Source organism: Patagioenas fasciata, chromosome 2 (genome assembly GCF_037038585.1).
Source record: "Patagioenas fasciata isolate bPatFas1 chromosome 2, bPatFas1.hap1, whole genome shotgun sequence".
NCBI lineage: Eukaryota > Metazoa > Chordata > Aves > Columbiformes > Columbidae > Patagioenas > Patagioenas fasciata.
Genome location: NC_092521.1, coordinates 169,184,106 through 169,204,045, shown reverse-complemented (window position 1 = coordinate 169,204,045; position 19,940 = coordinate 169,184,106). Strand labels below are relative to the sequence as shown.

General features: G+C 64.4%; 4 protein-coding genes across 4 annotated transcripts in view; 2 read left to right on the top strand and 2 right to left on the bottom strand.

Moving 5' to 3' along the window:
- The window catches only part of LOC136099110 (uncharacterized), a 33,112-nt gene that overhangs the window by 4,881 nt on the left and 8,291 nt on the right, over positions 1–19,940 (top strand). Inside the window, 21 exon segments of the mRNA XM_071805522.1 lie at positions 3,715–3,762; positions 4,088–4,351; positions 4,451–4,904; positions 6,286–6,501; positions 6,903–7,265; positions 7,536–7,643; positions 7,888–8,610; positions 8,837–8,917; positions 9,075–9,173; positions 9,407–10,299; positions 10,570–10,636; positions 11,712–11,862; positions 14,157–14,273; positions 14,598–14,763; positions 15,647–15,980; positions 16,130–16,230; positions 16,859–16,909; positions 17,361–17,439; positions 18,009–18,231; positions 18,781–19,210; positions 19,528–19,706. Coding sequence (XP_071661623.1) covers positions 3,715–3,762; positions 4,088–4,351; positions 4,451–4,904; positions 6,286–6,501; positions 6,903–7,265; positions 7,536–7,643; positions 7,888–8,610; positions 8,837–8,917; positions 9,075–9,173; positions 9,407–10,299; positions 10,570–10,636; positions 11,712–11,862; positions 14,157–14,273; positions 14,598–14,763; positions 15,647–15,980; positions 16,130–16,230; positions 16,859–16,909; positions 17,361–17,439; positions 18,009–18,231; positions 18,781–19,210; positions 19,528–19,706 — 5,147 coding nt within the window.
- On the bottom strand, positions 1,731–4,176 carry LOC136098364 (uncharacterized). The gene has a single exon (XM_065831693.2). The coding sequence runs from the start codon at positions 4,065–4,067 to the stop codon at positions 2,097–2,099; it is 1,971 nt and encodes a 656-aa protein (XP_065687765.1). The 5' UTR covers positions 4,068–4,176; the 3' UTR covers positions 1,731–2,096.
- On the top strand, positions 11,835–13,289 carry LRRC61 (leucine rich repeat containing 61). Its single transcript, XM_065831714.2, has one exon. It carries the CDS (start codon positions 12,226–12,228, stop codon positions 13,036–13,038), a length of 813 nt encoding a protein of 270 aa, XP_065687786.1. The 5' UTR covers positions 11,835–12,225; the 3' UTR covers positions 13,039–13,289.
- On the bottom strand, positions 13,542–16,123 carry RARRES2 (retinoic acid receptor responder 2). Its single transcript, XM_065831725.2, has 5 exons — positions 15,833–16,123; positions 14,586–14,690; positions 14,238–14,342; positions 14,009–14,145; positions 13,542–13,697 (listed from the first exon to the last, which is right to left on the bottom strand). The coding sequence occupies exons 1-4, from the start codon at positions 15,995–15,997 to the stop codon at positions 14,032–14,034; spliced, it is 489 nt and encodes a 162-aa protein (XP_065687797.1). The 5' UTR covers positions 15,998–16,123; the 3' UTR covers positions 13,542–13,697; positions 14,009–14,031.

Here is a 19,940-nt window from a genome sequence, read left to right as displayed (position 1 = left end):
GGTGCTATGAGCTGCAAGAGAATGTAGGCCGGTTGCTAGCATGTATTGCTAAGGAACAAAGGGAAAAACATGCCAAAAGTGAGTTTTTGAGTTCACAGTATCACAGTATGTTTGGGATTGGAAGGGACCTCACAAGATCACCCAGTCCAATCCCCCTGCTGGAGCAGGAACGCCTGGGTGAGGTCGCACAGGAACATGTCCAGGCGGCTTTGAATGTCTGCAGGGAAGGGGACTCCACAACCTCCCTGGGCAGCCTGGGCCAGGCTCTGACACCCTCACTGAGAAGTTTTTTCTCAAATTTAAGTGGAACCTCTTGTGTTCCAGCTTGATCCCATTGCCCCTTGTCCTGTCATTGTTTGCCACTGAGAAGAGCCTGGCTCCATTCTCATGGCACTCACCCTTCATATATTTATAAACATTAATAAGGTCACCCCTCAGTCTCCTCCAAACTAAAGAGCCCCAGCTCCCTCAGCCTTTCTTCATAAGGGAGGTGCTCCACTCCCTTAATCATCTTTGTTGCCCTACGCTGGACTCCCTCCAGCAGTTCCCTGTTCTTCTTGAACTGAGGGGCCCAGAACTGAACACAATATTCCAGATGGGGTCTCACTAGGGCACAGTAGAGGGGAAGGAGGACCTCTCTCAATCTGCTGACCACCCCCCTTGTAATACACCCGAGGATGCCATTGGCCTTCCTGGCCACAAGGGCCCAGTGCTGGCTCATGGTCATCCTGCTGTCCACCAGGACCCCCAGGTCCCTTTTCCCCTACACTGCTCTCTAATATGTAATTTCCCAACCTATACTGGAACCTGGGGTTGTTCCTGCCCAGATGCAGGACTCTACACTTGCCCTTGTTAAATTCCATCAGGTTATTCCCCACCCAGCTCTCCAGCCTGTCCAGGTCTCTGGATGGCAGCACAGCCTCTGGTGTGTCAGCCACTCCTCCCAGCTTGGTGTCATCAGCAAACTTGCTGATAGTACACTCAATTCCCTCGTGCAAATCGTTAATGAATATATTGAATAATATTGGTCCCAGTACTGACCCCTGAGGCACTGCACTAGATACTGGCCTCCAACGGGACTCTGCACCATTGACTGTTGGAGAATGGCTTGGAAATGGGGGAGATGGATCTGCGGACCGGTTGTACGAGCAGAGCCCGTTCTGAAGACTTTAGCACAAGTAGTAAGGTTTGGCCGCGGTGGGAACCGCTGACTGTTTCAGTAAAATCAGCAAGGTCGCTGTGCCTGCACTGGCAACACAAGGGTGAATTATTTGTAGCCCAGTGGGCCCATGGTGCTCAGGCCACCAAGGAAGGGATGCCACCCAGGATGGGCTCGTGGCCCGGGGGCGGACTTGCCCACGGGCACCGTTGCACAGGTTGTCCATGGGTGTGACACGCGCTGCAGTCAGCAAGACAAGCGGTTGGAGGCTCTGCGGGGTGGGGGGAATGGGGAAACAGAAATGCTGGTTTGGCTGGGGTAGAGTTAATTCTCCTCCCAGCAGCTGGTACAGTGCTGTAGTTTGGATTTGGTATCATCAGAGTGCTGATAACGTATGAATGTTCTGGTTGTCGCTGAGCAATGTTCACCCCAAATCAAGGATTCTTCAGCGAGGAGACTGGAGAGGCACAAGAACCTGGGAAGGAGGGGAGAGGAGTGGAAGGCACATCATTCAAAGAGAGAAGCAGCAATATGTTTTGTGGAGATAAAGCAATAACTGGAGAGAGATCAATGAAATCAAAGGAATATAATAAAGTTTAACAGCAGTACAACAAAGTTACTGAGTTTCATGGCAAGGTTCACCTTATTATTTGCTGCATAGAAGAATTATACAAAGGAAAAATTAAGACAGATTTGATTAAGAACGATTCACACACAGACCAGAGACCCAAAGGTTAAAGAAGACAAAGGTTATAACAATTAATATGCAGTGGCTACATGGCTTAGTAAAGTTTCATTAGTACCAATGAGTACCAGTTCCCATGGGAACCAGGGCATGTGATCATGAGGCCACTTCCAGCTGTCTGTAGGAAGCCTGGTCAGCTTCCTCCTCCTGACCAGGTGGCCTGTGGTCAACACCCACAGCAGGGCCCCCTTGCTAGCTTGTCCCCTGATTGTCACTTGGGGCAGGTGAAGGTCTCTTATGGCCCTGGATGCGCTGGTGCCTGTAGAGGTTTCTATTCTGTCTGAAGCTCTTGCCACACTCAGTGCAGGCAAAGGGTTTCTCCCTGGTGTGAGTGTCCTGGTGTCTGACCAGGTTGCTCTTTTGGCTGAAGCTCTTGCCACACTCAGTGCAGGCAAAGGGCTTCTCCCCAGTGTGGGTGTGCTGGTGACAGACGAAGTGCTTCTTCTGTCTGAAGCTCTTGCCACACTCAGTGCAGGCAAAGGGTTTCTCCCTGGTGTGAGTGTCCTGGTGTCTGACCAGGTTGCTCTTTTGGCTGAAGCTCTTGCCACACTCAGTGCAGGCAAAGGGCTTCTCCCCAGTGTGGGTGCGCTGGTGACAGACGAAGTGCTTCTTCTGTCTGAAGCTCTTGCCACACTCAGTGCAGGCAAAGGGTTTCTCCCCCGTGTGGATGCGCTGGTGTCTGACCAGGTTGCTCTTCTGGCTGAAGCTCTTGCCACACGCAGTGCAGGCAAAAGGCTTCTCCCCAGTGTGGATGCGCTGGTGATGGACCAGGTGCATCTTGAGGCTGAAGCTCTTGCCACAGTGGCTGCAGGCAAAGGGCTTCTCCCCAGTGTGGATGCGCTGGTGACTGACCAGGTGCCTCTTCAAGCTGAAGCTCTTGTCACAGTGGCTGCAGGCAAAGGGCTTCTCCCCAGTGTGGGTGCGCTGGTGATAGACGAAGTGGTTCTTCCATCTGAAGCTCTTGCCACACTCAGTGCAGGCAAAGGGTTTCTCCCCCGTGTGGATGCGCTGGTGTCTGACCAGGTGGCTCTTCTGGCTGAAGCTCTTGCCACAGTGGCTGCAGGCAAAGGGCTTCTCCCCAGTGTGGATGCACTGGTGATGGACCAGGTGCATCTTGAGGCTGAAGCTCTTGCCACAGTGGCTGCAGGCAAAGGGCTTCTCCCCAGTGTGGATGCGCTGGTGACGGACCAGGAGGCTCTTCCATCTGAAGCTCTTGTCACAGTGGCTGCAGGCAAAGGGCTTCTCCCCAGTGTGGGTGCACTGGTGATAGACGAAGTGGTTCTTCCATCTGAAGCTCTTGCCACACTCAGTGCAGGCAAAGGGCGTCTCTCCAGTGTGGATGCGCTGGTGATGGACCAGGTGGTTCTTCTGGCTGAAGCTCTTGCCACAGTGGCTGCAGGCAAAGGGCTTCTCCCCAGTGTGGATGCGCTGGTGACTGACCAGGCAGCTCTTATGGCTGAAGCTCTTGCCACAGTGGCTGCAGGGAAAGGGCTTCTCCCTGGTGTGGATGCGCTGGTGACTGACCAGGCAGCTCTTCTGGCTGAATCTCTTGCCACACTCAGTGCAGACATAGGGGTGCTCCCCAGTGTGGGTGCGCTGGTGAATGACCAGGTTGCTCTTCCGGCTGAAGCTCTTGCCACAGTGGCTGCAGGCTAATGGCTTCTCTCCAGTGTGGATGCGCTGGTGAATGAACAGGCAGCTCTTCTGGCTGAATCTCTTGCCACACTCAGTGCAGGCAAAGGGCTTCTCCCCAGTGTGGATGCGCTGGTGGTTCAGCAGGACATCTTTGTGGTTGAAGCTCTTTCCGCAGTCGGTGCAGCTGAAGGGCCGCTCGCCCCTGTGGCTCCGCATGTGCAAGGTCAGCAGCGCCTGATTCTTGAAGCTCTTGTTGCACTTAGGGCAGGTGGTGGAATTCTGCTCCAGTGGCGAGGGTTCCAGGAGGGGCTGCCCTGATGGGCTTCCCTGCATCCCACCCGTTTTGGGCACCGGCACCGGCAGCGCCAGCAGCACGGCGGGGCTCTCCCCGCTTGCCCCCCTCTCTCCTCGCCGCCTCAGCGCCAGCGCCGCAGCTTGGGGACAGCCCCGAGCTGGCGCCCACGCCAACGGGCTCCCCCCGGGGGCCTCGCTCTGCTCCCCGGGGCCCGGCGGGCTCCCGCTCCTCATTGGGCTCTGCCGCGGTTCAGCCCCCGCCGCCAAAGGAGCCGAGAAACAGCAGCGCTGCTGAGGGGACAAGAACGGGACAAGCGCGGGACACCCCGGCCAACACTCACCGCCCCCGAGCCCGCTCCGGCCGCACCGCAGCCTCAGCCCCGGGGGTCGCAGCGCTCACGCTCCAGCGCAGCCGCCGGCAGCTCCCGGACCGGATTCCCCGACGCGCGGATCGGGAGCGCAGGGCCAAGAACGGCCAGAGGCCTCCGGGGACCTCGGCCACCAACAAAGAGAGCGCGGCCCCGCGCTTCCCAGCTTTAAACTGAGTCTGACGTGCGTGGCGTGGGACGCTCATTGGGCACTGAGGGGTCACCTGTGCTGTCCGCTCCGCCCCGCAGGCGCGGCCCTTGCCCGCCCTTGCGCTGGCGCAGCGGAGGCGGCTGAGCGGTGCTCTCGCTTGCTGGCGGGAAAGGGCCCGCAGGTCCCTGAGCAAAAGCGATGCCACGGGTGCTTTGTCTTTGCCGAGCAGGAGTCACCCGGCTGGCTTGTCGGCCATTCCCGCTGGCCCAGCCCAGCTTAGCCCGGGACAGGCTGATGTCCCGCTCCTGGCTGGGATGCAGCTCAAGGCTCCGGCCCAGCTGGGCTGGGGCTGCGCTTTGGCTTTGGGCTGCAAACCGCGTCGGTCCCACAGGGCGGCGCTCGGTCCCGCCGGGCAGCGCTCGCACCGCACGCACCACGGGCTGTTCCGCTCCTGGGGCGGCTGCGCTCGGCCCCCCCGGCCAAACCAGCAGCGCTTTGCTGCAGAGTCCACAGGAGGGAACGGCCTGAGCTGCAGCCGGGCCGAGAACTCCTGCTAGGAGACCCCCAGGGCAGCGGCACAGCAGCCGAGCCCCCATCAGTGGTGGGTGCAGGGGGTCTCGTGCAGACCTTTCCCTCCGTGTGCGGTTCGGCTGCGAGCCAACCGCTTTGTTCATAAATGTGCTGGCCTGGGGGAGCTGCTGTGAGCTCTCTGCTGAGTAACTGCCTGCGTGGAGATGGTTTTGCTACTCACAGGTGTCCTGTCCCACCAGATGGGATGAGGGATGGATTAACTCCGAATGCCACAGGCACCCTGACTCAACAGATGAGGGGCGTTAGAACCGGAGTGCTGAGAGAGGTAAACTGAGGCAGGACATGGGGAAGCGTTGCGTTATCCGCGAACCCCGTGCCCAGACAATGGGGAGCAGGGGAGGGAACTTGCGGCTGGGACTGGGGGAATATCAACAGCCGCTTTTGCCCTGTTCAGTGTGTGCTTACCCTGAGGTTGAACACCCGCTTTGGCAAAATCATGAAGAAACTCTGCTTTGCTGGGAGGTCCTGCCCGAGCCTGTTCTATTGGCAAGGCGGTCGCTTCCTCCACCCCCATCCCCGTTCCCGACGTCTCTGCCTCAGAGCCTTTCAGCCTTGTCACGCTTTGCAGTCAGTGTCTCCGCGTTGTTCAGAGAGCCCGTCCCTGTGGCTCCCCAGCACACGCCCACGTCTCGTGTCCCATGTCCCCGCAGGCTGCCCGTGCCAGCACCTCTCACTGGGCACGGCCGCCGTGGGCAGGTTTGCGTGCGGGGGTGCCGGGGGAGATCTCAGAGCCAGTTGTAGAAGGGACACCAGCAACCCCGTGTGCGCGGGGCTGGGGAAGCCCTGGGGATGCCTGTGCCCTCCATGCAGATGTGCACAGCTGTTGCAGAGGCTGACCAGAGCATGCTAAGACATTTGTCACGTCCTGGACATCAGCACCTTGAGCCCGCAGAGCCTGGGCACGGGCCAGCCAGCTACCCCATCCATGGCCTTGGGGTCAGCGCGAACAGTCCCACCCCAGCAGCATCTCTCCTGGCCCGGAGACTGTTGTGACAGATCAGAGCCGAAAGTCATGGACGCAAGGAACTCAGGGACATTTTAGAGGGACGGCCACGGACCGAGGGAAGGAGGTCTCTGCGTGTACATCCAGTGACAGCAACAGTGGCCGTCGCAGGTCCACAGCTTCGGATCCTGGTGCCGCAGAGGAGCGTTCGGATCACTCGAGGTGCGGCTGAGCAGATGGGATGGCAAGGTTCACTGTTGCTGCAGGGAGGAAATGCGGCCAGCAGAACGCGGTGAGGGCTGTTCCAGGTGGTTTCTGTGGGAACGGGGCTGCACACGGGCAGAGGGAGGCCCTCCCGTCGGGCCACGGGCTTCAGAAGGGACCCTCTTGCTTCCTCAGCTTCTCAGAGACGAGTCCGGGTGCGGCTGGATCCAAAGTCGGCCCCGGACTTGACCGGTGCTTCAAGTCTGAGAGCCCCACCACCGCTGGGGCTTCAGCTGCTGTGCCGCTGCTGCTTTGGCTGGGGGGTCGAGCGCAGCCGCCCCGGGAGCGGCGGGGACCGAGCGGAGGCTGCCGGGTCCGGGCACGAGCAGCGCGGCTCGGAACAGGGGGCGGGTGACGGGCGGGGCGGGGCTGGACCGCAGGCAATGGGCGGAGCGCGGTGGGAGGAGCCCCGGTGAGGACACGTGACCCGCCCTGGCCAAAGGGGGCCTCGGTGGCGGGTGACGTCACGCCGAGTAGAAGAGGGCGGGCAGGGGCCCGCGGGGCTGAGGCTGCGGCGCGGCCGGAGCGGGCTCGGGGGCGGTGAGTGTTGGCCGGGGGTGTCCCGTTCTTGTCCCGTTCTTGTCCCGTTCTTGTCCCGTTCTTGTCCCGTTCTTGTCCCGTTCTTGTCCCGTTCTTGTCCCGTTCTTGTCCCGTTCTTGTCCCGTTCTTGTCCCGTTCTTGTCCCGTTCTTGTCCCCTCAGCAGCGCTGCTGTTTCTCGGCTCCTTTGGCGGCGGGGGCTGAACCGCGGCAGAGCCCAATGAGGAGCGGGAGCCCACCGGGCCCCGGGGAGCAGAGCGAGGCTCCCGGGGGGAGCCCGTTGGCGTGGGCGCCAGCTCGGGGCTGTCCCCAAGCTGCGGCGCTGGCGCTGAGGCGGCGAGGAGAGAGGGGGGCAAGCGGGGAGAGCCCCGCCGTGCTGCTGGCGCTGCCGGTGCCGGGCCAGGCAGCGCCCCCCAGTCCTGCCTGAGCCGGGTGTGCTTGTGGCTGCAGATGGCGGTGACGTTCGAGGACGTGGCCCTCTACTTCTCCCCCGAGGAGTGGGCAGAGCTGGCGGGCTGGCAGCGGCGGCTCTACCGGGAGGTGATGCTGGACAACTACGAGATGGTGGCCTCGCTGGGTGAGGACTCTCTCTGGCGCTGCGGGGCTGGGCTGGCGGTGGAATTCAGCTCTTGAGCTGAGCCGGAGCCCTTGGAAGGGCAAATGCAGCTGTTGCGGTTGCTGCCCGAGCGCTGGTGTGGCGGTTGGGCTGGCAGGGGTGACCCTGCCAGGCAGCGTCCTGGAGAGCGGTGCTGGGAGAGGGGATGGGATGGGATGGGATGGGATGGGCCAGGATGGAGTATTTGAGTGGCAGTGCGGGAGAGGGGGCTTCTGCGTGTGCCCCGCACAGGCTGGGCCGCCGTGAAGCCAGAGCTCATCTGCAAGCTGGAGCGAGAAGAGACGCCGTGCGTGCCAGACCCCCCCGGGGTGCGGCGGGGGCACCAGAGCCCTGGGCCAGGTGGGTATTTGGGGGCTGCGGTGGGGGTGGGGGGTTCCAGCAGCACCGTCCCCTTGGCCCCAGGTGCCCGGTGCTGCCGGTGAGGTCTGTCTGCCGTGCCACGGTGCAGGGAGCTGCTGCCCCGTCAGCTGTGTCCTGCAGCCAGGAAGGGTGGGGGGCTGGCGGGTGCCTGTGCCATTGCCCATGGGGAGGGGTCCCACGTGCCTGTCCCGGCCCCAGCACTGACCCGGCCTTTACTCCTTAGCAGCTGCTGACCCTGAGACACCGAGCGAAGCCGAGGGTATCTCTGAGGAGCTACCAGCACCCACCACCATGTCCTCTGGGATGCTCAATTTGGGCAGGATGCAGTCGAGGGGTTCAGTCCACAGCTGGCCAGGCAGTAGCAGCAGTGGCCCATCAGGGCACCCGCGTTTCCATCCCCTCCCAGTCCCCTGGCCACTGGAGACAACCCCTTACACCTGCCCTGAGTGCGACAAGAGCTTCACACGTCAGACATCGCTGGCCGTGCACAAGCGGAGCCACACGGGCGAGCGGCCCTTCAGCTGCACCGACTGCAGCAAGAGCTTCACCCGCAAGGAGCACCTGCTGAGCCACCGGCGCGTGCACACCGGGGAGAAGCCCTTCGTTTGCGACAACTGCGGCCACCTCTTCAAGCAGAAGAACCACCTGGTCAGACACCAGCGCACCCACACCGAGGAGCGCCCCTTCGCCTGCACCCACTGCGGGAAGCGCTTCGTCCACAAGCAGAATCTGCTGAGCCACCTGCGCACCCACACCGGGGAGCGCAGCTTCACCTGTGCCCACTGTGGGAAGGGCTTCGGCCGCAAGCAGCACCTGCTGAGGCACCAGCGCATCCACACCAGGGAGCGCCCCTTCGCCTGCACCTGCTGCCCCCAGGCCTTCGGGGACAGGGCGGCCCTCATCACCCACCAGCGGGTCCACAGCGGGGAGCAGCCCTGCGAGTGTGGTGAGTGTCACTGGCATGTGGCTGGAAACAGAACCAGAAGAGCCACCAGCGGGTGCCACCCTCAGTCCCCAGCCCTGGGGATGGGCAAGGTGGGAGGCAGCGGAGCTGCCCAGCCCCTGCAGATGACAGGTTTTGGGGTTTTGTGAGAAGGGAGAGAAGGATCCATAGGGGCTCTTGGGGGGCTGCAATTGGGGGGCTAAGCCTGGTCCCATCCCACCCTGCCCAGGTTCCCCTGTGGCCAAACCAGAACCGATCCCACTGGCAGAACAGGTGGAGGAGACGGAGGCACCGGGCTGTGCCAGCTCAGGTGGGTGCCAAGGCCATCCTGCACGACCCCTTGCACGTCTCCTGCACGTCTCTCTGCTTGTCCCCTGCTCCCAGAAGTCTCCCAGGATCCCCGAAGGGTGACCAGCTGTCCCAGAGCTGCAGAGCAACCCTGGCTTTGCCCCCTTTTGTCTTCCCAGAGCAGCTGGTGGTCCCCAAGGTGGAGCCGATCCCCGAGGGCGATGGAGAGGAGCCAGGAACTGCAGAGGAGCCGGGAGGCCTGGACCGCAGCTGCTCAGGTGAGTGCACACAGCAACATTGCCAGCACATGGCAAACCCACCGGCCAGCACGATGCAGCCCTGTCCCACACACAGAGCTCCGGGCACGGCTGACCCGCTGCCGGGCACACTGCGGCTGTGCGGTGATGGTCGTTCCGTCCCTGTGGCTGGTGGCCGTGCTGGAACCACCATTCTTAGTGTGGGCTGCACCAGTGCGCTGTGTCTCCATCACCCTGCTGTGTGTGCCCCACAGAGGACTGGCTGGTGAGGATGGTGAAGGTGGAGGAGGAGTACGAGGAGTTGCCGGCCGGCTCCAGCGCAGAAGACACACTGGCAGGGCAGCCCCCAGCTGGCAGCTTCCCTCCTGCCACCAGCACACTGGCCTGCACGGGCACCGGCACCGGCACGCCAGAGCAGCCGCACCCGGAGGAGCAGGACTGCGGTGGGCTGCCTGTCATCGCCGCGCCCTGGCCGCCGCTGGGCCAGAGCCTCGCTAGCGCCTGCGAACGCCGCGTCCACGCACGGCTCAGCCCGCAGCTGCCGGCGGGCAAGGGAGAATTCCAGCCCTGCCCGGTCTGCGGCGCCCCGGGCCCCCCGCGTCCCTTCACCTGCGCCCAGTGCGGGAAGGGCTTCCGGAAGAAGGAGCACCTGACCCGGCACCAACAGGTGCACACGGGTGACCGTCCCCACACCTGCCTCTGGTGCCGCAAGCGCTTCAGCTCCGAGACCGGCCTGGCACGGCACCAGGTGGTGCACAGCAGCCCCTGGCTCTATGCTTGCACCCACTGCGGCAAGAGCTTCAGCCACAAAACCTATCTGCTGCACCGCAAGCACACCCACCCTGCCACCAGCACCACCAGCACCGCCACAGCTGTGTCCCAGCAGAACTGGCCTGTCCCCACTGCCCTCAGCCCTGCCATGCCACAGGCTCAGTGCCAGGATGTGCCGGGGGCCCCGGTCGCTCCCACTGATGCTCGTGTCCTCATCACCCTCCCCCGGGCTGGGCACCCTCCCTCGGGACTCGCTGCCGGCTCCTGCCTGTGGATCCCAGCCCTGCCCGCAGCACCGTGTCCCGGCAGTGTCCTCCTCCTGCTGGTTGCCCCCAGTGTCGTGCTGCTGCCCACCGGAGCGGCGGCCCACGGCACATAGAGCAGCTGCCACGGGTGCTGTGGCCGGGGGAAAAACCTCAGCTCTGAAACGGTTTTATAATCCAGCACCACCCTCTGCGCTGGTGGTGGCACGGGGTCAGTCAGAGCTGCCGGGGAGCCCCATGGTCTCTGGCAGGGGGCCTCTCCCTGTGCGGTGCTGCCTGGGTGCAGGGGGCTGTGGGACACAGGGGCACCCACCCGCGGGCACCGCTGCAGTAGGAACGAAGTGGAACTGTCAATAAACTGACTTTTGTCAATTTTTCCTGAGGGTCTCAGAGCCAAGCAGGAGCTGCGGGTGGGGGGCAGCGCAGGCAGCGTGGGGCTGCCAGGGGCACGTGGGCACCCACAGCCATGGCGTGGTGACACTTGGCCGGTGAGTGGGAAAAAGGCAGATTCAATGGGGACATGGTCGCCCCCTGGGGACAATGGAGAGCTGGCCCAATGTCCTGGGGCTCTGCATCGAGCCAGGGCTGAACTGGTGTCCTGCTGCCTTGGGCACTGCTGGGGCTCAGCGTCACCATCGCTGCCTTTGGGGACATCCCTGGGGACACCGGTCACAGTGGCACTGTGGGCACGGCCAGGGCCTGGGGACATTACCCCAGCAGATGCAGAGCTGTGCTGCCTGTGGGTGCCCAGTGGCCACTGGAGCTGCCCCAGCACCACATCAGCTCTGCCTTGTGCCCCCAACCTGCCTGGCATCGGCCCCCCAGCACAGCCCAGTGCTGGGCTGTCCAGCTGTCTGTCCATCAGAGCATCTGTCCAGCCAAGCTACAGGTGGGTGTCCAGAGAAGGCCATGAAGTGGTGAAGGTTTGGAGGGGAAGCCGTGTGAGCAGCGGCTGCAGTCCCTGGGTTCGCTCAGCTGGAGCAGAGCAGACTGAGGGCAGAGCCCATGGGCTGCAGGTTCCTCAGCAGGAGCAGGAGGGGCAGGGTGAGCTCTGCTCTGTGACAGTGACAGAGCCCAGGGAACGGCAGCAGATGTGCCAGGGAGGGTCAGTGGGACATGAGGCAAAGGTTCTTCCCCAGAGGTGCTGGGCACTGAACAGGCTCCCAGGGAGGGGTCACAGCCCAACCTGGCAGTGTTCAAGAAGAGACTGGACAGCGTCCCCAGACACACGGGGTGACCTGTGGGGTGTGCTGTGCAGGGACAGCAGTTGGACTCCATGGTCCTGTGGGTCCCTCCAGCTCAGGATGTTCTATGATCAGAGCATCCGTCCGTCCAGCCGTGTGTCTGTCCCACCCATCCGTCCGGCTTTCCTTCCACCCATCGGCCCGTCCCTTCCTCCGGGGGTGCTGGCGCAGGGCGGGGGTGACCCCGTGTCCTTGGGCTGTCGCACACGCGGGGCCTCCTGGGGGTCGGGGCGGGGGGCGAGTGTGTGTGGGGCTGTTATCCCAGACGTGTGTGCCCGCAGTGTCCCCACGCGTGTCCGCGCCCGCTCAGCCCCCGCCGCTGCCCTCCCGGGTGGGCGGGGCCACGGCGGCCGCTCGTCTCCGTGGCAACGGGGGGGGGGGGGGGGGGGGGGGGGGGGCGGAGCCGCGGGGGCCGCCGGGAGCCGCCGTGCGGTGAGTGCGGGCGGGGCGGCGGGTCCCACGGGCTCCCACCCCGCGTGTGTCCCCGCGCACCCCACGGGTGAGCTGTGACCCAGCCGTGCCGGGGAGACCCCCCCACGTCCTCCCCAGCCACGGGAACGCGGGGCTGAACCCCCATCCCTCCCCAGCCAGGGGGACGCGGGGCTGAACCCCCATCCCTCCCCAGCCAGGGGGACGCGGGGCTGAACCCCCATCCCTCCCCAGCCACGGGAACGCGGGGCTGAACCCCCATCCCTCCCCAGCCACGGGAACGCGGGGCTGAACCCCCATCCCTTCCCAGCCAGGGGAACGCGGGGCTGACCCCCATCCCTCCCCCAGGTGCAGGAGGGGAGCAGGATGGAGGGGCGCGGGGAGGCGGGCGAGGAGGAGGAGGAGGAGGAGGAGGGTGGGGGGCTGCGCATCACCCCCCAGCTGCTGAAGGCCAGCACCGGGGAGTTCGCCCTGGAGTCCATCCTGCTGCTGCGGCTACGCGGCCGCGGCATCGCCCACCTGGGCTGCCTGGGCGACTGCACCAGCCTGGAGTGGCTGGACCTCTCCGGCAACGCCATCACCCAGCTGGGGCCACTGGCCGCCCTCAAGTCCCTCGCCGTCCTCAACCTGTCCCGTAACCGCGTCACCAGCCTGGAGCCGCTGGGCTCCTGTCACAACCTGCAGAGCCTCAACGTGGCCGGGAACCTGCTGAGCAGCCTGCAGCAGCTGCGCTGCCTGACGGGGCTGCGGCGCCTGGAGAGCCTGCGCCTCCGCGACCCGCTGGCCCGACTCGCCAACCCGCTGTGCGCCGCGCCGGCGTACCGCGCCGCCCTGGCAGACATGTTCCCTGGCCTCAAAGCCATCGACGGCGAGCGGGTGTCCGGCCGCGGCAGCGAGCTCTACCAGCTCTGCCGGGATCTCGACAGCTCGCTGGGACGCGGCGGCGGTGGCAGCGCCGGTGCTGGCGCCGAACAGCCCCGCGTGGCGCAGCCCTGGGTGGAGGCGGGTTTTTGGGAGCCGCGGCCGCCCCGGCGCAGCTCCATCATGGAGGAGGCCTACAAGCAGTTTGGGGAGGTGCTGCAGGAGTGCCGGGAGCTGAGCCGCCGCGCCGACGACACCATCGCCCAGGCGGAGCGGGCGCTGAACAGCCGCCCCGACCCCAACTCCTACGTCTTCTGAGCCGTCGGACCCCCCAGGTCCATGAGAGGAGACCCCCAACGCTGCTGCCATCCTGGCCCAGCCTCGCTGGAGGGAACCCGACCTCGAGGGTCCCCTGCAGAGCCACGGCGGGAGCAGAGACGTCCTTTGGCATTTTGGAGCCATCCCTGAGCTCTCCAGCCTGGAGGAGACTGTGGGGCTGAGGACCAGGGGACATCACGGGGACCAGGGGACATTGCAGGGCTGTGCAATAAAGGCGGGCTGTCCTCCGAGATCCCTCTGCTGCGTTGTCCTGGGTCCTGAGCAGCTGGGGGGGACTCACCTCCACCCACTGCTCTGCCTGGACCCACCGTGTCCCTGTCCCTCCTCCTGGGCTGGGGGCAAGGGGCGGGAGGTGACACACCTGGTGCCAGAGCGGGAGCTGGCATGGAGCCCCCACGGCCACAGGGACATGGGGCTGAGCCCACCCCAGGCCCCCCCACCCGCAGCGATCCCGGGTGGGAATAACAGCGGCGACAGCCGGAGCCAGAGCCAGGGTTTACTGGTGAGCGGGGGACAGGCGGGGAGGGAGCACGTCCAGGACCGTCCTGTGGCCACACGGTGCTGGGGGGCGGCAAGCAGAGTTGGGGGGCTGGCCCCCAGGGCAGCGTCCATCTCCTCGCGCTGGTGGAGGTGGTGGCCTGCAGAGGGGACACGAGGAGGGGCTGGCTGCCGGAGGAGCCCCCGGCACGCTCATGCACACACACACCTCCCCGTGACTTTGTCCCTGTCACCCCGTCCCCAGGGCCAGCAGACCTGGCTGGAGGTGTCCCGGGGGATTTCTCCTGGCCAAGGACAGTCCCCAGCGCCTGGGGGAGTCCCAGGGGGACCCCAGCCTGACTCCACTCTTAATGGAGCAGCATCCATGCCCCGCCAGCACAGGAGGCGCCAGTGCTCTGCCAGCGGGAGAGCCGGGCCTGTCCCCACCAACCCCGCCATCCTCAGCACCCACCGTGTGGGGACGTGGGGACGTCCCTAGGCTGGCAGCCCCTTGGAGAAGGCGTACATGCCGGGGAGGTAGAGCGCGTCCGACGACTTGCCGGCCTCCTCCACCGCCCGGCACTCCGCCTCGTCTCGGTGTTTGAACTCCTGCGGGGCAGAGCGCACGGGCTGGCACCCACGGCAGCACCGCCGGGTGCCGGCAGCAGAGGGACCCGCGCCGGTGGGGTGGGACAGCTCACCTTCACCGCCAGCTGGTGGCTGGGGCCGCAGTTCTGGTACTTGTCCAGCACCTTGGGGACGCTGCTGTTGTCAAACTTGTAGCAAGCCAGGCAGGTCGGCTTCCTCTGGGGACAGAGCACGGCCGGTCACTGCCTGGCCCCCCAGGGACCCCCAGGGTCCCAACCAGCGCCCTGCCCTGCCAGGCCTGGGGACGTCCCTGCCACTCGCCATGGCGCGGCAGGAGGGCAGCACTTGGCACGGCCGTGTCACCACTGCCAGGAGCACCGCCACCTCCAGCCCTCCCCGGCAGAGCTGCCGTGTCCCCGCAGGACGTGTCCCCGGGGAGGGGGACATGCGGCCTGACTCACGCGGTTCTCCAGGGTCCGGCAGTTCTGCCGCTGCTGTGTCCTCTTCTTGCAGGACGTCTGCACCAGGCTGACCCGCAGCTGGACAAACGTCCCCGACGGGTCTTCCTGGGGGGACAGAACGTTGGACAGGGCGGGGACGGGAGGGGACGGGACAGCTGATGTGGGGCTGGGACTCCGGGTGCTGCCGAGAGCTCGTTCTGGGTGCACTTTGTGAGGGACACCAGGGCACAGTGGGATGGGGAGCGGGGCAGAGGGACCCCAGCCCCTCATGGCCCTGACGATAAATCCACCCCAGGGAGCAGCCTCTTGGAGACCCTACAAGGTGGGTCCCAGCACAGGCAAGTGGCCCAAACTGGAGGTTCCCCAGAGCCCCCAGCCCTTCCTGAGGAACAGACGCGTCCACGCTGCTACCGTGGGTGCTCCCGGCTGCACCGGGACGGCCGGGCGCCCGCAGGCGCTCGCCCCGTGGCCGGTGGCAGCACGGTTAATGAGTAGCTGAGCCCGCACCGGCCGTGCCAGCGGGTCCGTCCCCACAACCAGCTGTCCCCCGCTCCATGCCACCCTGGCACCTGCTCCCTACTCCATGACACCGCGGCACCCATCACCCCCTCCTCCGTGACACCTCAGCACCCGCTGTACCCCGCTCCGTGCCACCCCGAGCCCTCCCCGTAAGGATCCGCTGAGGGAGGGACGTTGTGTCTGAAAACTGGGGACCCGGCGCCTGACCCCAGTGCGGGGAAGGACTGACAGACTTCCCACTATGGATCCTTAATATAAAACAAAGTCTCCTCAAACTTATCCCAGAATGTAAACTGATTAGTGTATTTTAAAAGTTAATCTAGGGGAAAGGGTAACCAAAGAGCCGGGAATCCATATTTTAGATAAATCCACGAGGGGAGGGAGTTGTTAGAATTAGATGAGGGAGACAGGTAAACTGAGGCAGGTTGGGTGGTCTGTAAACCTGCAGTGGCAACCACTGGGGACAGGGGAGGGAGTTTGCAGCCGGGATTTGGGGGATATAAGCAGGAGCTATTTGCCCTATTCTGTGTGCTGAACTTTAGGTCGTCTTGCAAAATCGGAATAAAATCCGCTTGGCTGAGAGGTCCTGCCTGGGCCTGTTCTGCTGGCAAGACGATGGTTTCCTACCCCCCGGCCCGTCCTGCCCGCCCCGCCAACGCAGGGCCGGGGGGCTCGGCCGCCGTGTCCCCCTCCCCGGGGTCCCAGGGCTCCGCGGCCCCCGCACTCACCCGCTCCACAGCCCCTTCCACCGCCTGCTCCTTGAACAGCAGCTGCGTGCTGCTGCGGCCGTTCACGTAGTCCAGCACCTCCCGCACCACCCGCCGCTGCAGCGGGGACGGGCTGGCGGCGGCCATGGCCAGCAGGCCCAGGCAGAGGGCTAGCGGGAACCTCATCCCTGCCGCGGGGGGCTGCCCGACCCCGCAGAGCCTCGCCGATCGATCCGATCGATCCAATGGCGCTTTTGGTCTTTCATTAACCGGTTTCCTGGGAACTGCCCTCTTTCCGCCCCCGGGCCGGCCCCGCAGGCTGCTTGCGCGGCCCCCCCGGCACCGCCATCCCCCGGCACGGCCCCCCCGGCACCGCCATCCCCGGCACGGCCCCTCCGGCAAGGCCGCGGGGAGGAGCGGTGGGACACGGCTACACCAGCGGCCGGTTGGCACAGGGACGCCGGAGGGGACGCCGGCATCCCCCTGGGGGGACGCCGGGCTCAGCCGCAGCCTCGTGCCCCCGGGCAGGGGTGCTGAGGGGCAGGAGGGGAGCGAATCCCCCACTCGGGCAAACAAGCGGCTCGGGCTCGGTGCCAGCGGCCCTTGGTGAGCAGCCGCACGTCGCCATGGCTGGCGGGGAGCCCGGGAGGCTCCTCCTGGCCCCACACGCTGTGTCCGGAGGGCGGTGGCACCGCGGGGTGCTGTGAAATGGAGGAATAAACTCCACAGCAGAGTCAGTTGTGCCGTTAAGCGGCATTCTTTGTTTTATCAGCACTGGGGGACACCGGGGACCATCCTCCATAAGTGCTCCTATGATCGGATGCTCTTGCATTGCATCCACATAATTATTACATACGCATTACAACTTGTGAAAATTTTAACATAAAATACACCTATACTAAGGAATAATTGATGTTAGTTACAATCGTTTAGTTTCTTAGTTACGATACCTCTATTAATTATTACTTAAATATAAGTAATAAGCACTAAGCACTCTGCTTCTAAACAATGTGTTACTGAGTCTTCTGTCTCCCTCTCGTCACGCAGAAGGACCTAAAACGTGAAAACTATCCCCTCGTTCTGCACGTGGTCAGAAAGGTACATCCCTTGTAACTTAATCACAGTGTGCGTCAGTTTTTGGTTGGAAAAGCCCCTCAAGCTCATGGAGTCCAACCATAACCCACCCCAGCACTGCCCCGTGTCCTGAGAACCTCCTGTCCGTCTGTCCAGCCCTCCAGGGATGGTGACTCCAGCACTGCCCTGGGCAGCCTGTTCCAATGCCCCACAGCCCTTTGGGGAAGAAATTGTTCCCAGATCCAACCTCAACCTCCCCTGACGCAACTTGAGGCCGTTTCCTCTGCTCCTGGCGCTTGTTCCTGGGGAGCAGACCCTGACCCCCTCATGCTACACCCACCTTTCTGGTAGCTGTAGAGGGTGAGAAGGTCTCCCCTCAGCCTCCTCCGTTGAGTATCTAGTGGTTATTGCCAGATTTTGTGAATGTGCTTAACCTAAAGTAAACTTTGCTCGTTCCAATGTCGTCTTGATACAGAACCACATGTCCTCAGCGAACGCTGCCCGCCTCCAGGGGAAGACCTGCTCGCTGAGCGTGGGTGCGAAGAACAGCTCACGTACCGTGTGTGCAAATACTGCAACCAGACCTTAGCGCAGCCTTTCCGCACTTTAAAAGAGCCGGTGAGACAGATGGGGACAGACCTTTGAGCAGGGCCTGTTGTGACGGGACAAGGGTGATGGTTTAAACTAAAGGAGGGAGATTCAGGCCGGACATGAGGAAGGAATTGTTGCCCTGAGGGTGGTGAGAGCCTGGCCCAGGTACCCAGAGAGGTGGTGGATGAACCATCCCTGGAGACATCCCAGGCCAGGCTGGACGGGTCTGAGCAGCCGGAGCTGGTGAAGATGTCCCTGTCATGGCAGGGATGGCACTGGGGGCTGGGGAGGTCCCTCCAACACAAATATTCTGTGATTCATTGGTTCACTGATTCATTGATTCACTGATTCACTGATTCACTGATTCACTGATTCACTGATTCATTGATTCATTGACTGTCTGGAGGGTGTGCACAGCGATCAGATTTTGCTATTGCTGGGTCGATCCAGCGTCCCGACTCGCGCAGCTCTTTGATATATTCGCAGAATCGGGCTCATTTTTGCGCCCCCTGTGTGAAAAGCCCTGTGGTAGGGACAAAACCGGTGGCGCAGCGCCCCAGAGGCGCCGGCAGGGGGCGCTGCAGCCAGCCCTCCGTACGGGTGCCGCCGCGGGACACGCCCCCGCCAACCCGGAAGTGCTCTGACGAGGAGGTGGGGGCGTGGCCAACCTCCCTCCCACCGCCGCCGCCGCCGCCGCGCCCCGACGTCACCGCCACGGCGACGTCATCGCGTCATCGCCGGGACAGCGGCGGCCGGTGAGTTTCCCCGGGGAGGCGGCGGCTCCGGGGCCTGGCGGCGGGAGGGGGGGGGGTGTCACCATGGCAACGCGCGGCCTGGCCGGGGGTGGTGGGACGGGGTGAGGGGCCGGGCCCGGGGGAGCGCGGCCTGGGGGGGCCGGGGTGGCGGGGAGCGGGGTCGAGGGGGGTCGAGGGGTGACGGGGGGGCCTGGGCTCCCCGGGAGCTGCGCCGAGGATGCCGGTGCCTCCGTCTTGCTCCCCGGGGCTGATTTGGGGGTTTTAGCTGCAGACACAGCCCGGACGCCGGGCCTCAGCTTTAGGGGCACGGGGTTTTCCCCTCGCCCCCCACCTCGGACTCCCCCCGGCACCGAGGAACCGAACCCCGGGTGGAGCGGCAGGACCTTGACCCCAGTCCCGGTGAACCGGGTCCCCCCCGAGAAGCCCCGCTCGGGTTTAAGGGGGCACAGGAGCCGCTCCGGGTGCCACAGGCTCCACCGGGGACACCGAACCCGGTGCAGGGCGGGGCGGTTCGGGGGGGATTTCCCCGTGAAATCCCGGGGCTGCCAGCCCGCAGGAGGGACGTGCAGGCCCGGGGGGCTTTTCCTCGGTAAATCCGTTTCTCGGGGACGGCCCCGCCGTGGTTTGGGAAGCACCGGCAGCCGCGGCCCCGCGGCACAGAGCTCCCGCCGCACCCCGAGCTGTGCCCGTGTCCGCACCCCGAGCTGTGCCCGTGTCCTCGCCCCGAGCTGTGCCCGTGTCCTCGCCCCGAGCTGTGCCCGTGTCCGCACCCCGAGCTGTGCCCGTGTCCGCACCCCGAGCTGTGCCCGTGTCCTCACCCCGGGGGACGGCTGGGGAAAGCTTCCTGACTTCCCGGGGCGCAGGACCCGGGATCGTGCCGGGCAAACCGCCGGAGCTGGAGCAGAGCCGTGTTTATCCAGCCGCCCCGGCTGCCGGGAAGCGCTGCGCTGGCAAACTCGCCCTCCACAAAATTGATGCTGTGCCCAAAATCTGCTGAGCCAAGCACAGGATCAGGCCTCTGCGGCCACCGCCGTGCTTGGCTTTTTGTCACCGCCACCGCCGCGGGTGTCCTGGCCCCACCAGGCAGGGTGACCCCGGCACTCTGAGCCCCTCTCTGGATTTTCCCCGGTGTGCCGCCCACCTCCTCGGCCTCCCGTGATTGCCACAGCCCCTCTCCCCAGCTGCTCACCAGCCTGGGCCCCCAGGCCATGGAGAGACATGGGGCTGCGGAGATTTTCATGGGTTTTGGGTCGGGGTTCCCCTGTGTGCTGCCCCAGAGCTGGCTCTTCCCTCCAGGTGCCCTTTGTGGGGTTCCCTAGCACCGAGGAGCTGTGTTTGTGCTGGAGCTGCACTGGGTGGGCTCAAGGCCCTGCCCGTGCCCCTGCCCGCACCCCTGCCCGCTGCCACCGTGACCCGGGACTCCCCGAGAGTCCCCCTGGCACAGTGTTCGTGCCGCTGCTTGGCCGTGCGGGTCCGTAACCAGCCCCGGGGAGCAGCGCGGTTTGGTTAATCACGTACACAAAGCGCTGGCGGGGCCGCTCGCCGGAGCTGGGCTGGCCACAGGATCCTCAGTGCTTGGTGGGACTTAGAGATTGGGGGGTAACGATGCCTCATGCTGCCCAGAGCTGTGTCCCTGCTGCCCCGGGATGTGTCCCTCCGGTCCGGGGGTGTCTGCACCGGTGGCTCGTGAGCCCCTGAACATGGTGCTG